The following is a 17,414-nucleotide window of genomic DNA, read 5'->3' as shown; positions in this document are numbered from 1 at the left end:
CTCTCTCATGCGTTGCCGGTTGGAGGGCACCCCTCAGGTGGGAGAGCACCCAGGGCTGGGGGCTCTGCTTGTTGAGACTTCAGGGAGGGATGTGGCCAGGTGATACCTGTGATGTTCCCTCAGCTTGACTGCCACAGCGGGCAGAGAGCGTCTAAAGCCAGGACACTTGTGATTTCATTAAGAAATAAGATTTATCGTGTTAGGATGAGACACTGTATGTGTGAGGCCTGTTGCTGGATGGCTTGCCAGCAGATATGCTGAGGCTGAATTAGCTGGGCAAGATGAGACCTGGGGTTGCTTTGCCTTTGGTCTTGATTTCCTTCTTATTCCTAACTACAGGCAAGAGCACAACAGGACATTGCAGGTGAGCAGTTACACAAATGAATAGCAGAAAACACATTTGGGCTGAAAGCATCTCCATTAGGATGCTGTGAGCACTTTTCTCCTGGACACCAGACCCCAAGAGGTTAGTGCTTGACAGTGTATTTTTCCATCACCTCCTTAGGCTGAGATCTCCAGGGATAAAAGCATGAGAAAAATTCATCAAATGGAGCTGTGATCAAAGGCAAGAGCTGGTTTGCAAGGAGCCTGGTCCCATTGCTGGTTGACACTGCTCAGTGAAGCTGTGCTTCTGCCAGGTGATGTGGAGCAATGAGTCTTTGTATAAGGAACTGGCATGTGTTTCAAGCTTGAACTGGAGGAGCCCAAAGTGGCCAAGGTTTTGTTTCTGCCATCGATCAGCTGGCTGTTATGGCCCAAGCAGCTGAAAGTCATTAAGAGAGACAGATTTGGGCTCCCCATAGGCTGTCACCAAGCACTGATAAACCATTTGATAATCAGCTGTAGCATCTTAAGTAAGATGGGATCATCATGGGATGCCAGGATTTATTTTTCTTTTTAGGGAACTGTCATTATTATCTCTTCTAATCATAGCTATCCTGTTTTAAAGTACTTCTGGGAATTCAGACCTTGGCTATAGTCTGATTACAAAGACAGTCAGCTTTGCTAGCTGGGATAAATTGTTCGTTGCTACTAAAAGACCCAGTATTGAGCTCCTCATCTTAAAACCTACTGCCTACAACTTTCTGATAGAGTTTATACCTGCTGTCACTTGCAGATGGGACCTGTACGTTACTGGAGAGCTGAGGCTTTTGAATTGACTGAAAGGTGGAGCCCAAAGGTAAATGTAGAGGGTGCAAACTGAGAAGATCCCATCTGTCCACATGTTTAAAGGTGAGGCAGTTTGAGCATGGGTGTGCTCTGTGTGCTCATGGCACACTACTTATTTTATATCTCTAGTTCCTGCTGGGCAGCTGTTCTGGCACAGCTGTGATGGCCAGTTTGCTCCCCATTGCTCCAGGACCAACACTGGCTTTTGTGAGCCTTTTGGACAAACCTGACCAGCCTATGATCATAAGTGGACCCAGAGCTTTTGTCTCAGAGACAAAATTTCCCTGTATCCACTGTTGATGCTGCCTGAAAGAGGAGGGAAAAGATTAATTGGATCATTCTAGCACTGCAAAGAGCTAAATTTCAGATTCTCCTCTTTCTGCTGGAATTGGCCTGGAGGTGCTCTACAAAGGGGAAGTAGTTTGTGAGCGGCATCCCCAAATGACATCCAGGGCTTAGATGCCTTTGAGACAGTTGTTATCTAGGTGAGCCTCACTGGCATCACGGCGAGATTATCCTCTTTCACACTGGTGTCAAAGAGATCAAAACTTGCTCTTGAGCTCCCAGGCTTCTTGAAAATGCTTTGGTATGGCAAAATTACTCAGCATCAAGCCTTGACTAACATGCTTTGAAATACCTGGAGTTTAAAGACCGAACTTTTGCTGCTGTCTTGTCCAGATGTGGAGACTTGGTAAGAAGTTGGTGAAGTGGCAAGTCTCTTTGGGGACCCACGGGCTGAAAGTTGGGCTGGAAACACACAGTACTGGCCAACAATTGGTGTGCCCAAGCCCCCATCCTGGGAATGGCTGTGGCCTCCCCAGCATGTGGCAGCATCCGTGATGTTTCCTGCCCTGTGTCTTTTTGTCTGGTGGCCTGTGGAGGTGGAGGAGCAGGCCAGCTAGACTTGATGGTTTCTGAGATGGGCTGGTGGCTTCAGGGGACAAAACTACAAAACTCCATGAATTCGATGATCCTTTTCAAGCATCTTTTTCTACTCATTATCTTCTTTTGAAGACTTTTTTTTTTCCTTCATTTAGTGATGGAGGAGAGTACGCTATGAGAATGGGCTATATAAAATGTGATATAGCAAGCTTGAGCACCGAGAAGTTGCAGTTCCTCTGAGATAGCTGTCTGAATCTAGGCTGAGAATTGTTCCTGGTCAATGCTGCTGGCCAGACCATCATCCCAATGTCATCTTGTCCCAAAGACTCTGTTCTTCCCTTCATGGGATGGGGTTTCTTCCAGGATCTCAGCTGCTGTGAGCTGCCACGTTTTTATGTCTTGAGAGACTGCCCAGAGAGAGGCAGGCTGAGGGGCTTTAAGTGGAAATGGTACTGGGAGGAGATGCTGGTACAGGGGCATTAGAGGCTGGTGTGTTTGTTCGGGAGCAGGGTTGTTTGTGAATTGATCACAGATGTCATGGGGAAATGGCAAATGGTGATGCTTATTCTGCCATTGTGTATTTGCAGTCCTATTCTTCCCCCTTGTTTTCTTTTCATGAGTGAAAAGGATGAGAGTGACTCTTGGGAAGGAGTTCAGGAGTGAGCTAGGTTGTATGAGGATCTCATGGAAATATATAGGTAAAGATTTTGAATGCATGAGGATGTCAGTTCAGTGGATGTTACTCCACTTGTTTTTTTTTTTTTTTTTTTTTTTTTTTTTTTTTTCTGGAAGGAAAGCTAGTTATATCTGAAAGTGCAGGAAAGAACTGTGCTGTGAGAGTGAGTTATGGCACCTGTCTGTGCAGCAAGGAGAAAGCACTCTTGAGCTCTGTTCTTGGCTGAAAGGTGTCTTCAGGTCATGGGGGCTCAGCAGAGCCCATCAGACCTCGGTGTCCTGCAGACCCTCAGCTCACAGAGCCTGGATCCTAGCAGAGGGGTGATTCTGAACTGATGCGGCAAACACCAGAGGTATGGCAGGAGGTTTCTTACCTCCTGCACCTTATGTTCATCCAGGTTGTCCCTTGCACCAGCCCTGCAGTGTTTCACTGGGTAGGGAGAACATCTGCGTGGGACAGGCATTCTCCTGAGAAGAGTCCAGGAGGGCACTTTAATTTATTTGAAGTAATACTTCGCTTGACAAAAATCGCTGATTAAAAAAAGGTGAAAACAGCTGCTGTCCCTTCCCCAAATGACAGATTTTCTTCCCCCGAGTTATTTTGATTTTATTTCTCCATGAGACAGCTTTGATTTCACTTTGGAAGTTCTGCACCCTCCCCCACCACTGTTGCACTTTGCCAAGAAAAATGTATGCACAGAGCAGTTCTATTTTGATCTAAAATAATCCTTGCCTTGTCTTTTTCCTGTTCTTTCATTTATGCAAGAAAGGGGTAAAAAAAAAAAAAAGTCTGCATCCCAACTCAGTTGTTAGCAGGCTTGTGGGGAGATGTTGTGCAGTGATGAGCCCCTGATGAGGACTGCAGTGCAAGCAGAGTTTTCCCCCTATTAATGTTCTGCTGCAAGTTATCATTAAAAAGCAATTGCTGTTTAGAAGTGTTGTCAGCCCAAATATGGAGTGGTGGCCATCTATCCACCAGTGCCACGTGTCTCTTCAGCCTCTTCTCTTTCACTGTGGCTCTCAGGAAACAGCAGAGCCAGGAGTGCTAAGGCTAATTGTTTCTCCAAGCATGAGATATGAGAAAATATTAACCTTTTTCACCAACAGAGCCCCAGTTAATTAGCTGATTTCTGTGACACGTTAACCCAGAGATAAAAGTTCATCCCCAGGAATCTGCCTGTGGTGCAGTGATCTTTGTGGGTCATGATGCGAGGAGGAAGGTGGGTGGCAGGAAGATGAAGACAGCTGAGGATTTAATAAAAGACCTTGACCTGCCAGTCACCGTGCCCTGAATTTCTGCATTTCAAGGTGAGCAGCATCTGGGCACGGGTGCTGCTGCTTTTTGTTCAAGATGCTGAGGCTTGACAGGGAGGCAGCACAGGGGCTGGTGGAATCGTTCAGCTCACCTTGCCTGGGTCACACCTGTGTTGGCAGTGCCAAAGTGGTGGGGGCTGAATTTGGGGACTATACTGATGGACGGAGCTTGGCAGGGTTGATTGAATAATCGTGTTTTGGTTCATTTTTTCTTTAATAAAAAATAAAAACAGGAGTTAGCAATTCTAGGATAAACCAAAAGCAAAGCTCTTAGTGAATCTACAAGTAAAAATACAGGAAAGTATAAGGCCTAAGTGATCAGTTTTTCTCATCCTGCAAAGGAAAAGCTTTCATTTAGATCTTGAATGTTTTTGACACGCTTAGTCATCTAAAAATGACAGGCTGTATTTAAAAGTAAGTGATTTCAAATATCAAAGTCTGTGCTGAACTTCTAGGGAACAAATGACGTAGTGGAGCAGAAGCACTGCTGTGAGATCACCGGCATCTGTAGGAGCCTTTGGCAGGAAAGCATCGCACAGCTCAAGTGGCTGCTGCGCCAGAGAAGGGGAGGACTGGGGGCTTTTTTAGGGCAGGAGGTGGTGGTGGGGGGGTGGTTCTCTCAGTTCATGGGAAGCAATGGTGGCCTCTGGTGAGCCCCAGCTGATGGGTTTCAAAACACACACATTTTCTCAAGGTGTCCCAGGTGTGCTGATGGCTAACCATCTGTGGAGGTGCCCAGTCTCCTCTTTGACCTTCAGGTACCTTCTTCCTTGTGATGCACAGAGAGGATCATATATTCATAAAGGGGAGAGAAAGCATGCTGTAAAACACACCAGGGCTCACTGGTGATTTCAGAAGATCAGTATTGCTTCATCACCAAGTGCTTTGGTGCTCCCAGGTGCCATTGATCACTCTCTGCTAGAGCATCCTTTGGCCTTTGGCCACCCAAAAGTATTGACTGCTTGTCTTACAGTTATTATGTGCCATTGATTACTTTGATAACTTCCTGTAAGTAATTTACAGAACCACGGAACGGCTGAGGTTGGTTGGGACCTCTGAAGGTCACGCAGTCCAACCCGTCTGCCGAGCAGGATCACCCAGAGCACACTGTGCAGGATGATACCCAGGTGGGTCTTGGACATCTCCAGAGAAGGAGACTCCACAGCCTCTCTGGGCAACCTGTCCCAGTGCTCTGCCATCTCACAGTAAAAAAGTGCCCCCTCATATTCAGACATCCTGTGCTTCAGTTTGTGTCCCTTTCCTCTTGTCCTGTCACTGGGCACAACTGAAGAGAGAGACTGGCTCCATGCTCTTGACACCCTCCCCTCAGATATTTATACACGTTGATGAGATCTCCCCTTGGTCTTCTCTTTTCCAGGCTAAACAAGCCCACCTCTCTCAGATCTGACTAAGGAGGTGTGTTGAGAATGGAGACCTTTTCTGGTTTGGTTTGCTGTGTGGTGCCAGGAAGCTGTGGTTGGAAAGTGTTCTCCCTAAGGAATCTTTACATCAATGAAGATGGTCTTAAATGTAACTTGAGGTTATCCTGGCTTGTACAGTTCTTTAGTAAATTTAGAAAAAAGATTGGTGTCTTTCCAGGAAGGTGCAAGGTAACAGATCTTGCTTTTGTTTTCAACAAGTGAAATCCTTTGATGTCCCAGTAGACTGACATCAGAAATTTGGCCACTGTTTAAAATTCTACTTAAAATGAAGGTTTTTTTTTTTTTTTTTTTTTTTTTTTCCCCAGTTTTATTTTTTCACACGTATTGGTTCCTTTTTCCTTTTTGTCTCAATTCTGAGAAAGGAAGGGTGGTATCCTAGTTTCAGCTGGTATAGAATTAATTTTTTTCCTAGTTGATATAGTGCCATGTTTTGGATTTAGGATGAGAATAATGTTGATAACACGGCGATATTTTAGCTGTTGCTGAGCAGTGCTTAACGCTAAATCAAGGACTTTTCAGCTTCTCATGCTGCCTTGCCAGTGAGGAGGCTGGGGGTGTCCAAGAAGCTGGGAGGGGACAGGAGCAGGACAGCTGATCCAAACTGGCCAAAGGGATATTCCACCCCTTATGGTGTCATGCTGAACAATACAACTGGGGGGTGTTGGCTGGGAGGGGGAAGTGTGCCATTGCTTGGAGAGTGGCTGGCCATCTGTCAGCAGGTGGAGAGCAATAACTGTGTTGTGCAACACTTGCTTTGTTTACTCTTTTTGTTGTTACTGTTTTTTTTTTTTTTTTTTTTTTTTTTGTGTATGTCTGTTTATTTTTCTTTCCTTTTTTTGATATTCTCCCCCATTCCACAGCACTGGGAGGGGGAGTGCACGAAGGGCTTTGTGGGGTTTAGCTGCCTGCCAGGTTAAACCACGACAGGCAGGAGGGAGTCAAGAACCAAGATAGACCTGAAATCAATGTGGAGGGCCCTACAAGTCTGAATTATTCATGAGCTGCTTTGAAAATCAAGACCTACGGTCTGTTTTTTCTGGTTTAACTTGGTTTCAAATGCAGCCATGCTATTCTCTCCTTCCATTGCAGTAGTTGCTAAGTAGTTTTTTTCCCCTCCCTTTTTCCCCAAATACAAAAATCCAGGTAATTTCTAATATATTATAGATGCATCATCTTGTCAGTCTGGCGTTTCACAGGCAAGCAGTACATCATGTGCACAGAAAGCTATTTTTTTTCCTTCCTGCATTTCCCCCTTTCTTCAAATTTAGCTTTTTGATGATTTTTTTTTTTTTTTAGTTACCTATCTTGCAGGAAAAAGAGAGAAAGGAGAGGAAGGGAAGGAAAGAAAAAAGGAAAGAAGGGAAGAGAGGCAGCAAATTAGAGGAAATACTAATTGTGCACCACCTAAATATAGCAATGTTTGAATATCCAGAAGCTATGGAGAAAAATCTCCTTATGGGTCAACCTGACATTGATTTGACTCCAGTTCCCACGGGCAGTGCCTGCCCTGGTGGCAGTCTGAGTGCTGGTCATGCAGGCAGGACCCTTTTGACTGCCTGAACCCTTCTGGAGGCATACACCAGGCTGGCAAGCCCTCTTCTTCCAGTGCAGATACAAATTGGGAACTTTGATGTTAATATTAACTCTCCCTTGAGGTTGCTTTGAGATCTGCGTAATTAATTTAGTTTACTTTTTCTGTGACCTAAAAGGAACTTGTATGTGTTTACCTTTTTTCCACCAAGTTATTCTCTGCTTCTTGAAAAGCATCTGAGTCCGTGCTGCTCAGCTCATGGGTGTTGTGCTGCTGTGACTCTTGCACACATCTTCCCTCAGGTGGCATGGCAAGCTTGGAGAGGTGACCAGTGTCCAGGAAAGTCACCTGGAACCTAAAGTGCTTGTAGGTTTGTCCTTCAGCAGTGGTGTGAACACATCCCATTTCAGATGGGGGCATAATAGCATGGTCTCTGACCAGGAGCACAAGGATTAAAGCAACATAAGAAAAACATCTTCAAAATGGGGTCTTTGAATGTCTGTGACGTGCTGAGGAGCCCTCAGCTCTGGGCACTGCCAAAGACTGGGAATTTGAATGGGAAATTTGAATGGGAAATAACCTTCAAACAGAAAAGTGAAACTTACCATTAAGTGAAAGCTTGACTTCTTGGCTTTTAGGAGGAAATACTAACTGTGTCTCCAGCTGGGTGCTGTCTCTGGGGTGGTTGGAGTGGGAGCCTTCAGCCCCCAGCCTCATGGGTGCCAGCTGCTCTGAGCTGGTGCTAATAATATATATTTTATTTTTCTGTGTATTTTTAGAAACGACCTGAAAAAAATATATCCTTCAAGCTTTCTTTCATTGGTTTCCTGAAAATGTTGTGGGTGTTTTGCTTTTTTTTTTTTTGGTTGTTGTTGGCAATTGGGTGACCTATGAAATACCATAAGCAGCACAAAACATTTATCTAGTGACAGCCTGAGGTGGCACAGGCAGCTCGTAGCAGGTTTATCTTCATTATTACAGCAATTTTAGGGCTGCATACTGCAATTTTCACTTGCAGTGAGGTATTAAATTGAAATTACCCCAGATGTAATTGTCACACAAAATAATTCTGGACATGCTGGATTTAATGCTTTTCCAAGCTGTGGTTTTTATTACCTAAGCGAGAGCCAAAAACCACTCGAAGTCAACAACTTAAACTGAAATTTGCCTTCTCAGGAGCCAGGATGTGTAGCTGCTGTTAAATTGTGGGTGGGGGGGAAGGGGGCAAATAGGGGGAAATACCAAGTCTAGGTGTTGATGGGGGTTTGGTTGGGTCTAAGTAGCAGCGCTTGCTGCACTCCTGCACTCAGTAGTGGCAGCTCAGCCATCCATCCCGTCGTTGGGAAGTTACAAGCCTTATTAAACAGAAGTTAGGAGTGGGTTGTAGAGCTCTGGATGGGTTTGTATAGCAAGTTTCAGTGTTGCCTGCACGCGTGTTGTCTAATTAGGATAATGTAATGTGTACAAATCTGGAGTTTTAAGGACAAGTTATTGTCACCTGCAAGGAGCCTTCATTGCATGCAATATCTGCAGCACTCCCCCGGGTGGCTGATACATCATGCATACACCGTGGCATTATTAGCTGCTTAACTCTCGTAGTAACATATCAATGACTTAGTATTTTCCACCCTCCTTCATTCTTTCCCTGAAATACCTTCTGTTAGCTACACAGACTCCCACCACCCAGTGCTGTGTTGGAAGCGGGTGGAAAAACCCAGCCTGGAACAGCTGGCAGATAATTGTCTACAAGTAGTGCAGGGAGAGCAATTGTCCTAGTCTTGTCACCGCAGCTCTGCAAAGCACGGGAGAGTTGAGCCTGTGTGCAGCAAGCCACACGCTGCGTGCGGTGGCAGCAGTTTGGGTCTCATGAGGTTGGGTTGGCAAAGCTCAGCTGAAGTGTGCTACTGACAGCAACTGATTTAGGGTGAGCTTGCAGATATTTTGTCTCACCCAAGATGTCTTTTTTATTATTATTTTTGGAATTATATAACCTGTTGAACAAGCACAGCTGCAGTGATGGAGACCTCCTTTGGCTGGGTGTGGGGCACACTCCTGCCAGTGGTATGTCATCTTAAGGCTGACAGTGACCTAGGAAGACAAGCCAAAACCTCCAGGTTGGAAAGCTTCAGTTGTCAAGTTTTGACAGCTCTTGGACCAGTCTGCATGTGTGTCTAGGAATGCTGGAAAGTAAAGCTACAAACTTGCGTTCAGGAAAGAAAAGGGAAAAGGTTTTGGAGATCTCTGTTGTTTTTTTTCTAAGTTGTTATCTCTGTGCTGTTTGTAGTTTCACAATTCTGTACTTGGCATAAATCAAATATGACAATAAACTATTATGAGCATTTATTTCTGTCCTGATGGAGCACGTATCTACAAAATGTCTGGTTCAATTTGAGGACAAAAACTTATCATGATAACCCAATACTTTTGATACAACACCAGTCCCTGTGAAGCTCACGAAACCACTGAGATAGGGTCTGGTTGCAGCTGATCTTCTGCAAGAAGGCCTCGTCTTTTGCACAAAGGATGTGTTCCCACTGCCTGTGAGTGTTGGAGCCTGATGGCCCCCCGAGAGCATGCCAGATGGGAAGCAATGGTTAGAGAAGGGTTGCAAGCTGAGTGGCTCCTTTCTCATCCCTTCCTAATAATGACTTTTATTTCTGCTTTAAATTTCAGTGACTTGCTTTATGCAAGTCTGGACTCCTTCAAAAGAGATTCATGCAGATGCAGAATTATTATTTTTTAAATGGTATTAATGGCTTGTGTTAATGCTTGTGTTAACCTCTGCTCCCACCTTGAATTTCAGCACCTGAATGCCCTTCTCCTCTTTCTCTCCCCAGGTGTTTGACCCTGCGCTATCACCAGGATCTGCCGCCAACCAGCATCATCATCACCTTCCACAATGAGGCCAGGTCTACCCTGCTGAGGACCATTCGGAGGTGAGAGCTCCCTGTCTGTTGGAGCATATTGGTAAATGCTTTTAGAAAGGGTGAGCAGACTTGAGGTTTTTGTGACTGAAGGCAGAACGTGTTTGCACTCACTGCAGTAAAGTGACTGGACCAACCAGCTATGATCTGAAACAATTACCAGGAGAAATTAGAGTGCAATCTGGTCTTTGAGAAGCAGGTTTTACGGTGAGATGCTCAGAAAGCAAGTAGCTGTGCTCTCTTTGCAGGGTCTAGCAGTGTGCACTCTTGGGGTAAAGGCAAGAGATTACACACAGCCTGGGGTAACAGCTTTTAAATTCAGCCGAGTCCCAGTGCTCGGCTCTGTGTTGTCCCCGGTGTCTAGAGAGGTCTGTCATTTTGCAGATGTCTGCTCTGGTATTGCTGCTTGAGCTTCTCCAGTGACATATGAAATGCCAGAAAGGCTTGCTAATTGAGAAGCCCTAATGGAGCGCATGCAGATGAGATTTTCAGTGATAGTTTCTTTGCTCTTCTGGCTTTGGAGTGCTTTGGGCATGTGGCCATTCTTTCATTTGTCAGTGTGTTCTTGTCTGGTTTTGCTGTAGTGGATAGAATAAAGACTTCGTTTTCACCACACATTTTTAAAATCAGCATTTAATCCTGCTGTATGCTTTGATGAGAGTTCTCTTGTGGGAAGATTTAATGAAGTTTACCATACCTTTGGGAGGTTTCAAAGAGACCTGTTTGAGACCTGTCTCCAGGTCTTGGCTGCTGGCTTCCTCTATTGAAAGCTGATGTGAGCTCTGCTGTCTGCCAGTAATAAATGTTTTGCAGGTGTGTTTCGTGCACATGTAGTGAAGACTTTGCTAGCAGCAAGTCGGGCCATAGAATCCAAGCTTCCATAGATGCCCAGGGGCAGCTCTTGTTTGCCCTTGGGGAGGAAAATTAGCTGGGTGAAATGTAAAAAGCAGTCCAGCCTGCAGGACAGTTGTCAGTTAAACAATGACATTCCCAGGGAGCCCCTGCCATCATCTGCACTGGTCAGACTGGGTTGCTGGCAAGGGGGAGGCTTCAGCTGTGCCCTGTTTGCCATCACATCCTCAATCAATGCTCCTCCAGAAACAGCATCCTTCCTCAGGTGAGCACACCCAGTGCCACAAGCGAGTTGGACAGTCCTGAAATTGAATTCCTGCTTTGCTTTATGGTTCCCTGCCCAATCCCATCTCATTCACTTCACGCTTAATTATCTATCACTGCTTTCTCTGTCCTAGGGTATGTGGATTTTGGGTGGGAATAACACTGACACTTTGCGCTGTGTACCAGCTCCTTCACACTGGACCTTTTACCTTCTCTTTTACCTTTATGGTGCCCTGCATGGGGTTGTCATCTTCCAAAAATCACTGTAACAAGGATGGTGAGGCAAAGATAAGAACAGTCCTCTAGAGCATTTATAATGTGTGAAGCACAGACAGACTTTAGTCACATCTCTCCCTATATCTTGGCACCTGACTGTCCTGACAGATATGGTCGGGAGTGATGCTGCCACATGGAAGATGTTAGACCTTATTCCTGGATCCTCCCTGCCTCTCCCATGGCTGCCATCCTACACTCCCCTGATCCAGCCTCTAGGAAATGATCCTACTTCTTCTGGTCCCCGTGGTTTGGATGGGATCTCCCAGGAGCAGGGTTTGATGTTTTCCTCCTGGTTGCAGCACTCAGAGGTTTGCTTTGACCCCACCAACCCTAGGGCCACCAGCCCTTGGTGGCAAGTCTTGCTGGTGATGTGGCTCCTGCCCTGCTCCTCTCTGGCCATGGTTGTACTTGCAGTGCCATGTCCCTGTCTGTGTTTGAACCCAGCTTGGAGCTCATCCACCTCTTCAGCCTCCGTGCATTAAGTTTCTGTGCCTTCTGACTGATCTGCCAGAAGCAAATGCTTCGTTTAATGAGGTCTTCCAGATAACTCCATCCCACGGTGGCTGTAATAACACGGATCATTGTCCATTGGCCAGTAAAAACAGTGTCCTCCTGACGCTATTTTGTGCCTTTTGGAGCAGCTCGTGACCAAGTATCTCAAAACACTCTGAGCACAGCAGCAATTAAAGAGGCCCTCACCTACCCCAGTCTCATCGGTACGTCTCCATGGGCAGAGCGTGGTGCATTTGTAGTATAACCTGGGTGGGAAGTGGATGGGCTGAGAAACAGAGAGGTGATTTGTCTGTGGCCAGTAGAAGAATTTTAGGTTACAAATCTGATTTCCTCAGCAAGTTACGTTTTCCAACCTCGCTGCAGAATGAATACTGTCTATTAACCTCAGTTGCAGGAGCAAGAAATGGTGCAAAGGGAGATTGTTGGGCTTGTCTAAACCAAAGGGAGATGGGGCACCAGTCCCGCTAAGGGAGCACTTCTCATGGGACCATGTGTAAAGAGAAACTGAGCAGGAGGGATGTTGCTGTTCCAGGTTTGAGAGCCTGAAAGCTCACTGTGTGCTCAGACAGAGCTGCAGGCTCTGCAGTTGTCCTTGGCTCTTGGTAAGCGTGCAAGTGCTCTGCCCCATGAGGCAGGGACACTGGTATGTGGCCTCTGAGACAACCCTCACACCAGTCACACTGCAAACGTTTGCAGCATTTTGTTGATGGGCAGAATGTGTCATTCAAACTACTGAGAAAAACTAGCGGGCTGTGTGGAATAATGAATGAAATTTCTTTTCCTCCTTCTCTCTCTTTCCCCCTTGTACCTTCCCACAGTCCTGTTGTTCCCCTCTGAGGGAAATGCTGAGCCTCCAGCACACTGACCTCTCCCTGAGTGGCAATGGAAGAGCTGAACCCCATCAGCTGCAAACATTGCCGAGAAATGTGGTGGGACCCCTCCACAGGTTACAGTCCCATCTCCTCTGCTGAGCAAATCTATTTATTCATCTATTTACGGCTCCGATTTGCAACTGGAGGCCACGGAGCAGGAATAGGGAGGCTTAATTATTTCCCTTATACTGGCAAACCAATGCACATACTTTGGCAAAAGTCCTTATGCGAGGACTGTGAGCACTGCATCAAATATTCAGATCCTTAATTAGCAGGTAGAATACCACACCTCCATTTTCCCAGCACTTGAAAGAAGAAGGAATGATGTCCTGTGCCACCAGCACCTTGCTCCTTATCCACGTGCCGCCACCTTGCCTCTATCCTGGCCCTCCTGAGACAAGGAGATAACAAAGCCATGCACCTCCTGGCAGCGTGTTGGCATTGTGTAGGGCCTGTGTCATAGCTGAAACGAGTCTGATTAAAGGAGCAAAAACAAGCCAGGTGTTGCTCAGAAACTCTATAATTAGCACTTTGGGCTGACTTTTCTTTTTTTTTTTTTTTTTGCTTAAGCCTTGGACCTTTTTATTTTGCTAATCATCTCTCATGGTTACTAAGTATACAGCCCCATAAGCACTTTTACCTTTTGATGTTAACATAAGAGAACTCTTGAATTTCAAAAAGCACGGTGGGTATTTGAGCGAATGAAATGCAAAAGCCACAGTGTAATCAAAGCTCATTATGATTATTCTTGGTGTGATGTCTCACTTTCTACATAATTAGGCATTCTGGGTTGTTGAAGCAGTTGATTTTGGTGAGCATTTTTAATTCTTGCTCTCATTCTGATCCTGATAATTGGGACCCTTGGCCCCTGCAATCCTCTATTACACTCCCAAAGGATTCATCTCTCTCTTTCTCTCCTTCTCTTTCTGTCCCCCTCTCCTTTTTTCTTTCTTAACCTCCCCCTTCTCACTCTCTTGAGCTCTCTCCCCTTTGTGCTCTTGCTTCTTTGCACTCTCCTATTTTTTCCCCTAACAAATCTCAGTACGTTGCAATGGAGAGAATTAACGGGTTCCTGAGGATCACTGCCCACAAGTCACTTCTGCAATGCAACTAGTATTCCAGGTGATGACTGAAAAATGCTGACCTTCTGTCAGAGAGTATCAGAAATGCTGTAAACATGCTGAAAATGTTTTCTGCATTTTAGGGGTCATAGAATCACAGAATGGCTTAGGTTGGAAGGGATCTTGAAGATTCAGTTCCAACCCTGCTGCCATAGGCAGGGACACCTTCCACTAGAGCAGGCTGCCCAGGGCCTTGTCCAACCTGGCCTTGAACACCTCCAGGGATGGGGCATCTACAACCTGTCTGGGCAACCTTTCCAGTTCATCATCACCTTTTGAGGGAATAATTTCCTCCTAAAATCTGCTGTCAAGGACCTGGTTGCACTTGATGGGTAATTTAGAAAGATGGGGAAATCTGATGTGTATCTCAAGGGGATTTGATTTGGGGTGAGAATAGCCCATTAACTGAATTTTATGGTGGCAATTCCGGTATCAGTATACCTGTACAGTGCTGTATGCCATCACTGCTATATCAGTGGTCTTACAGTAAAAGTCATCCAAACTAATGAAGAAGGAAACTTTATGGAACCAAGCAAAATGCAGCAGTGTTAGGACTGCACAAATAAAGCAGTGACGAAACCAGAGCTGGCTTCAGCATGCAACAATCCAATACCACACACCATCTCTCCTGCCCTGAAGGACTGTTACGACAGAGCATGATGCAAATGTGTTGGAATAGGAGGTGGATATCATCTTGGTTACATCTCAGATAGGGTTAATTTTCTTGATAGTGGCTGATGTGGTGCTGTGTTTTGGATTTAGGAGAAAAATAATGTTGGTAACTCGCTGATGTTTTAGTTCTTGCTGAGCTAAGCCAAGGACTTGTCAGCTTCTCACAGTGCCCTGCCAGTGAGGAGGCTGGGGGTGCATGAGAAGCTGGGAGGGGACAGCACCAGGACAGCTGAGCCGAGCCCTGAGGGTTCTGCTTCAAGAAGTTAGCCTTGACCCTCTGGTGGGGCAGGATTATCCATACCTACATGTGGTTCTGCTGACCTCTGTGCTGTGTGAAAGAGGGAAAGAACAGGTCCAGCTGCTTCAATAATACAGAGGACCACCTTGGTGTTGTAATTAAGAGGAGATTGTAGCTTTCAGCCACATTTCCCGGTGGCTGTACCCCTGGGGGGAGCTGTGGACCACGTCATCCAGCCTCTTTATTTTATCAAATAGGCAGCCTACAACCTGCTCTTATCCTCTCTGCAGCCCTGGAAGCACAATCAGCTCACTGATAAAAACAGTTGTCCTGACACAGCTGTGAGCTTTGTAATGATGGGTTTTAGCTGAGTAATTTTCTCTGTGTTGGCCCCGCTGGCAGCGGACACCATGTCATTAGCCCCAGGAGAGGTAGAAGGGTGATGGAAAGGAAACTTTGTGCACCGTACAGATTGCTGAAGCCTCTTCCTCCAGGCTTTATGGGCTGCTCTGCTTTTGCTCACAAACGTGGTAAGGGTGGTAAGGGTGAATCTCGCCTCTTTCCCGAGAATATCAGGTGCTCAACTCTTGGGTCAGGCTGCAGAGAGCTGATACCTGGCCACTGCTGGATATGGGTGGGGAGACTGGTTTCTTGGTCTTCTCTCATGGAAATACAAGTCTGGTTGTGCTTTTGCAGCAATTGGTTCCCAGGCTTTTCTAACCCTGTTTGCTGGGTTGTTGAGTTGGTCAAGCATTGTTACAGATTTTCTCTTTGCTCTTTAGTGTGCTGAACCGCACCCCAGTGCACCTCATCCATGAAATCATACTGGTGGATGACTTCAGCGATGATCGTAAGTGATCCTTTCTGTGTTAACCAGAAGCACTCATTGGTTTCCACATATGTAAACAGGAGTGGAATAGGAATTCCTGCATCAGTTGCCAATTTCTGAAATGCATCATCTACAGCACTGTATGTGACACAGCCCACGGCCTCCTGCCACTTTCTCCTGGTTGATAGGATGACTCAAATGAAATCAATAGGTCCAATCTTCAGCAGAAGTCCATAGCTGAAGCCTTGAGGGCTCTCAGGGAATGGCCTTGGTTGTCCCCAGCTAAAGATCTTACCTGGCACAATGAGCTAGTGGAAGACACGGGTGCAGAGAGTAAGTGCTCAAAAATTGTCTTAGGCATAAAAAGAATAAAAAACTACACTTAGACTGAGTGTAGTTTTTTTTTTTTTTTTTTTTTTTTTTTAAGGAAAAAAATATATATACACCTTGCTCTTGGATATTGTAAATAGGCACCGCCTTGAAGGATGTTAGGGACAGATTTCACAGCATGCCTCTCTGGCATTGTTGCCTGGATTGGGAGTCACCAAAACCAGGAAAGGGGGTTGCAGTGATTGCAGTGAGCTTCAGAGCCACTCCAGTGCACTGGAGGCCAGGCGAGGCAAGTCTGGGAACTCTTGGCTGCTCAAAATCAGCACTTCTCAGCTGTCTTACATCTGGCCCCTTCTTTCTTGTGATAGTCTGAGCCTCCTGGAATATATTCTGCATACATTTACATAAAATGCATACATTTGCATAATATGGTGTAAACATATGGTCAGCTTTCCCCTGCAACGCACTCCAAGCAATTGGTGCTTTTATCTCAGTCCCAGTAGTGTCTCTTTTCTCACATCTGTCAGCCCCTTAGAGTATCCTGAGTTGGAGGGGACCCACAAGGATCATTGAGCCCAGCTTTTTGACCTTTTATTCACTGGGACGCAGTTGTTCTGCACACAGATGGCACAAGCTCACAGGTTCCTGCCGTTCCCAGCAACTTTCCATCATGTATATGTAGCAAACTTCTGCCACCTTTACTCCTCTGGTGCACACAGATAACCTCAGCTCCACATATAAGTTGTGGGGAAATACTGAATGATGATGTGTCTATAAGCAAAGATTGCTGAACCAGGATGAATATGTTCAGAGGAGCATGTGCAGGCAGGGACTGAAGGGGGGGATCAGGGCAGAAGAGTATGCACTTAAGGCTGCAGAGGTGGCAGGATAGGCATATGGAGGAAAAGGGGCTGTGTTGGATGTTCTTGCCAATGCATCCAGCCCAGCTTGTGCTCTGTCCTCCTCCTGCTTGCTGAGGGAAAGTCAGGCTAGGAGCATTGATGCAGGTCACCTCAGGAGCCTCCTGCCCCACCACAGGCTCTGCAGTTACCCTAAATTGTCATTTGCATTAAAGTGCAAAAAAACAAAACTCTTCAGCACTGACTTTATAGTGCAATTCAACTACCCCCGGTGTAAATGCCCTGGGTTTACACCACTTTTGTGATAACTGCTGCTCTGTCTGTCCTGATAAGCTGAGGGCTAAGACCACCGTGCACCACCTAACTGGTCACCCCACAGCAGGGGCTCCTCCCCACTGCAAATTTTTCCCTGGACTATTTCTGTGGCTGCCTGAGTGCTGCCAGGTGACATGGATTTCCTCTGTGCTTCCAAAGCTGACGACTGCCGCTTGTTGGCCAAGCTGCCCAAGGTGAAATGCCTGCGGAACAGACAGCGTGAAGGTAAGAGCCAGGTGCCCTGGGCCCACATGGGTGGTGGGAAACCACGGATTTTGGGAGGTGTGAGAGTGATGGAGTGGGTGGCAGGGAGGGGGCCAGTGGTTCCTGTGGG

General features: G+C 46.1%; 1 protein-coding gene across 2 annotated transcripts in view; it reads left to right on the top strand.

Moving 5' to 3' along the window:
* The window catches only part of GALNT14 (polypeptide N-acetylgalactosaminyltransferase 14), a 66,250-nt gene that overhangs the window by 26,384 nt on the left and 22,452 nt on the right, over positions 1-17,414 (top strand). For both annotated transcript variants that reach the window (XM_068675902.1, XM_068675901.1), the window contains 3 exons: positions 9,852-9,950; positions 15,529-15,596; positions 17,240-17,305. In XM_068675902.1, the coding sequence (XP_068532003.1) occupies positions 9,852-9,950; positions 15,529-15,596; positions 17,240-17,305 (233 nt within the window). The remainder of the gene's footprint in view (positions 1-9,851; positions 9,951-15,528; positions 15,597-17,239; positions 17,306-17,414) is intronic.

Source organism: Anas acuta, chromosome 3 (genome assembly GCF_963932015.1).
Source record: "Anas acuta chromosome 3, bAnaAcu1.1, whole genome shotgun sequence".
In the NCBI taxonomy this organism is placed as follows: domain Eukaryota; kingdom Metazoa; phylum Chordata; class Aves; order Anseriformes; family Anatidae; genus Anas; species Anas acuta.
Note: the sequence above shows the minus strand (reverse complement) of the source record. Positions and strands in the feature narration are given on the sequence as shown.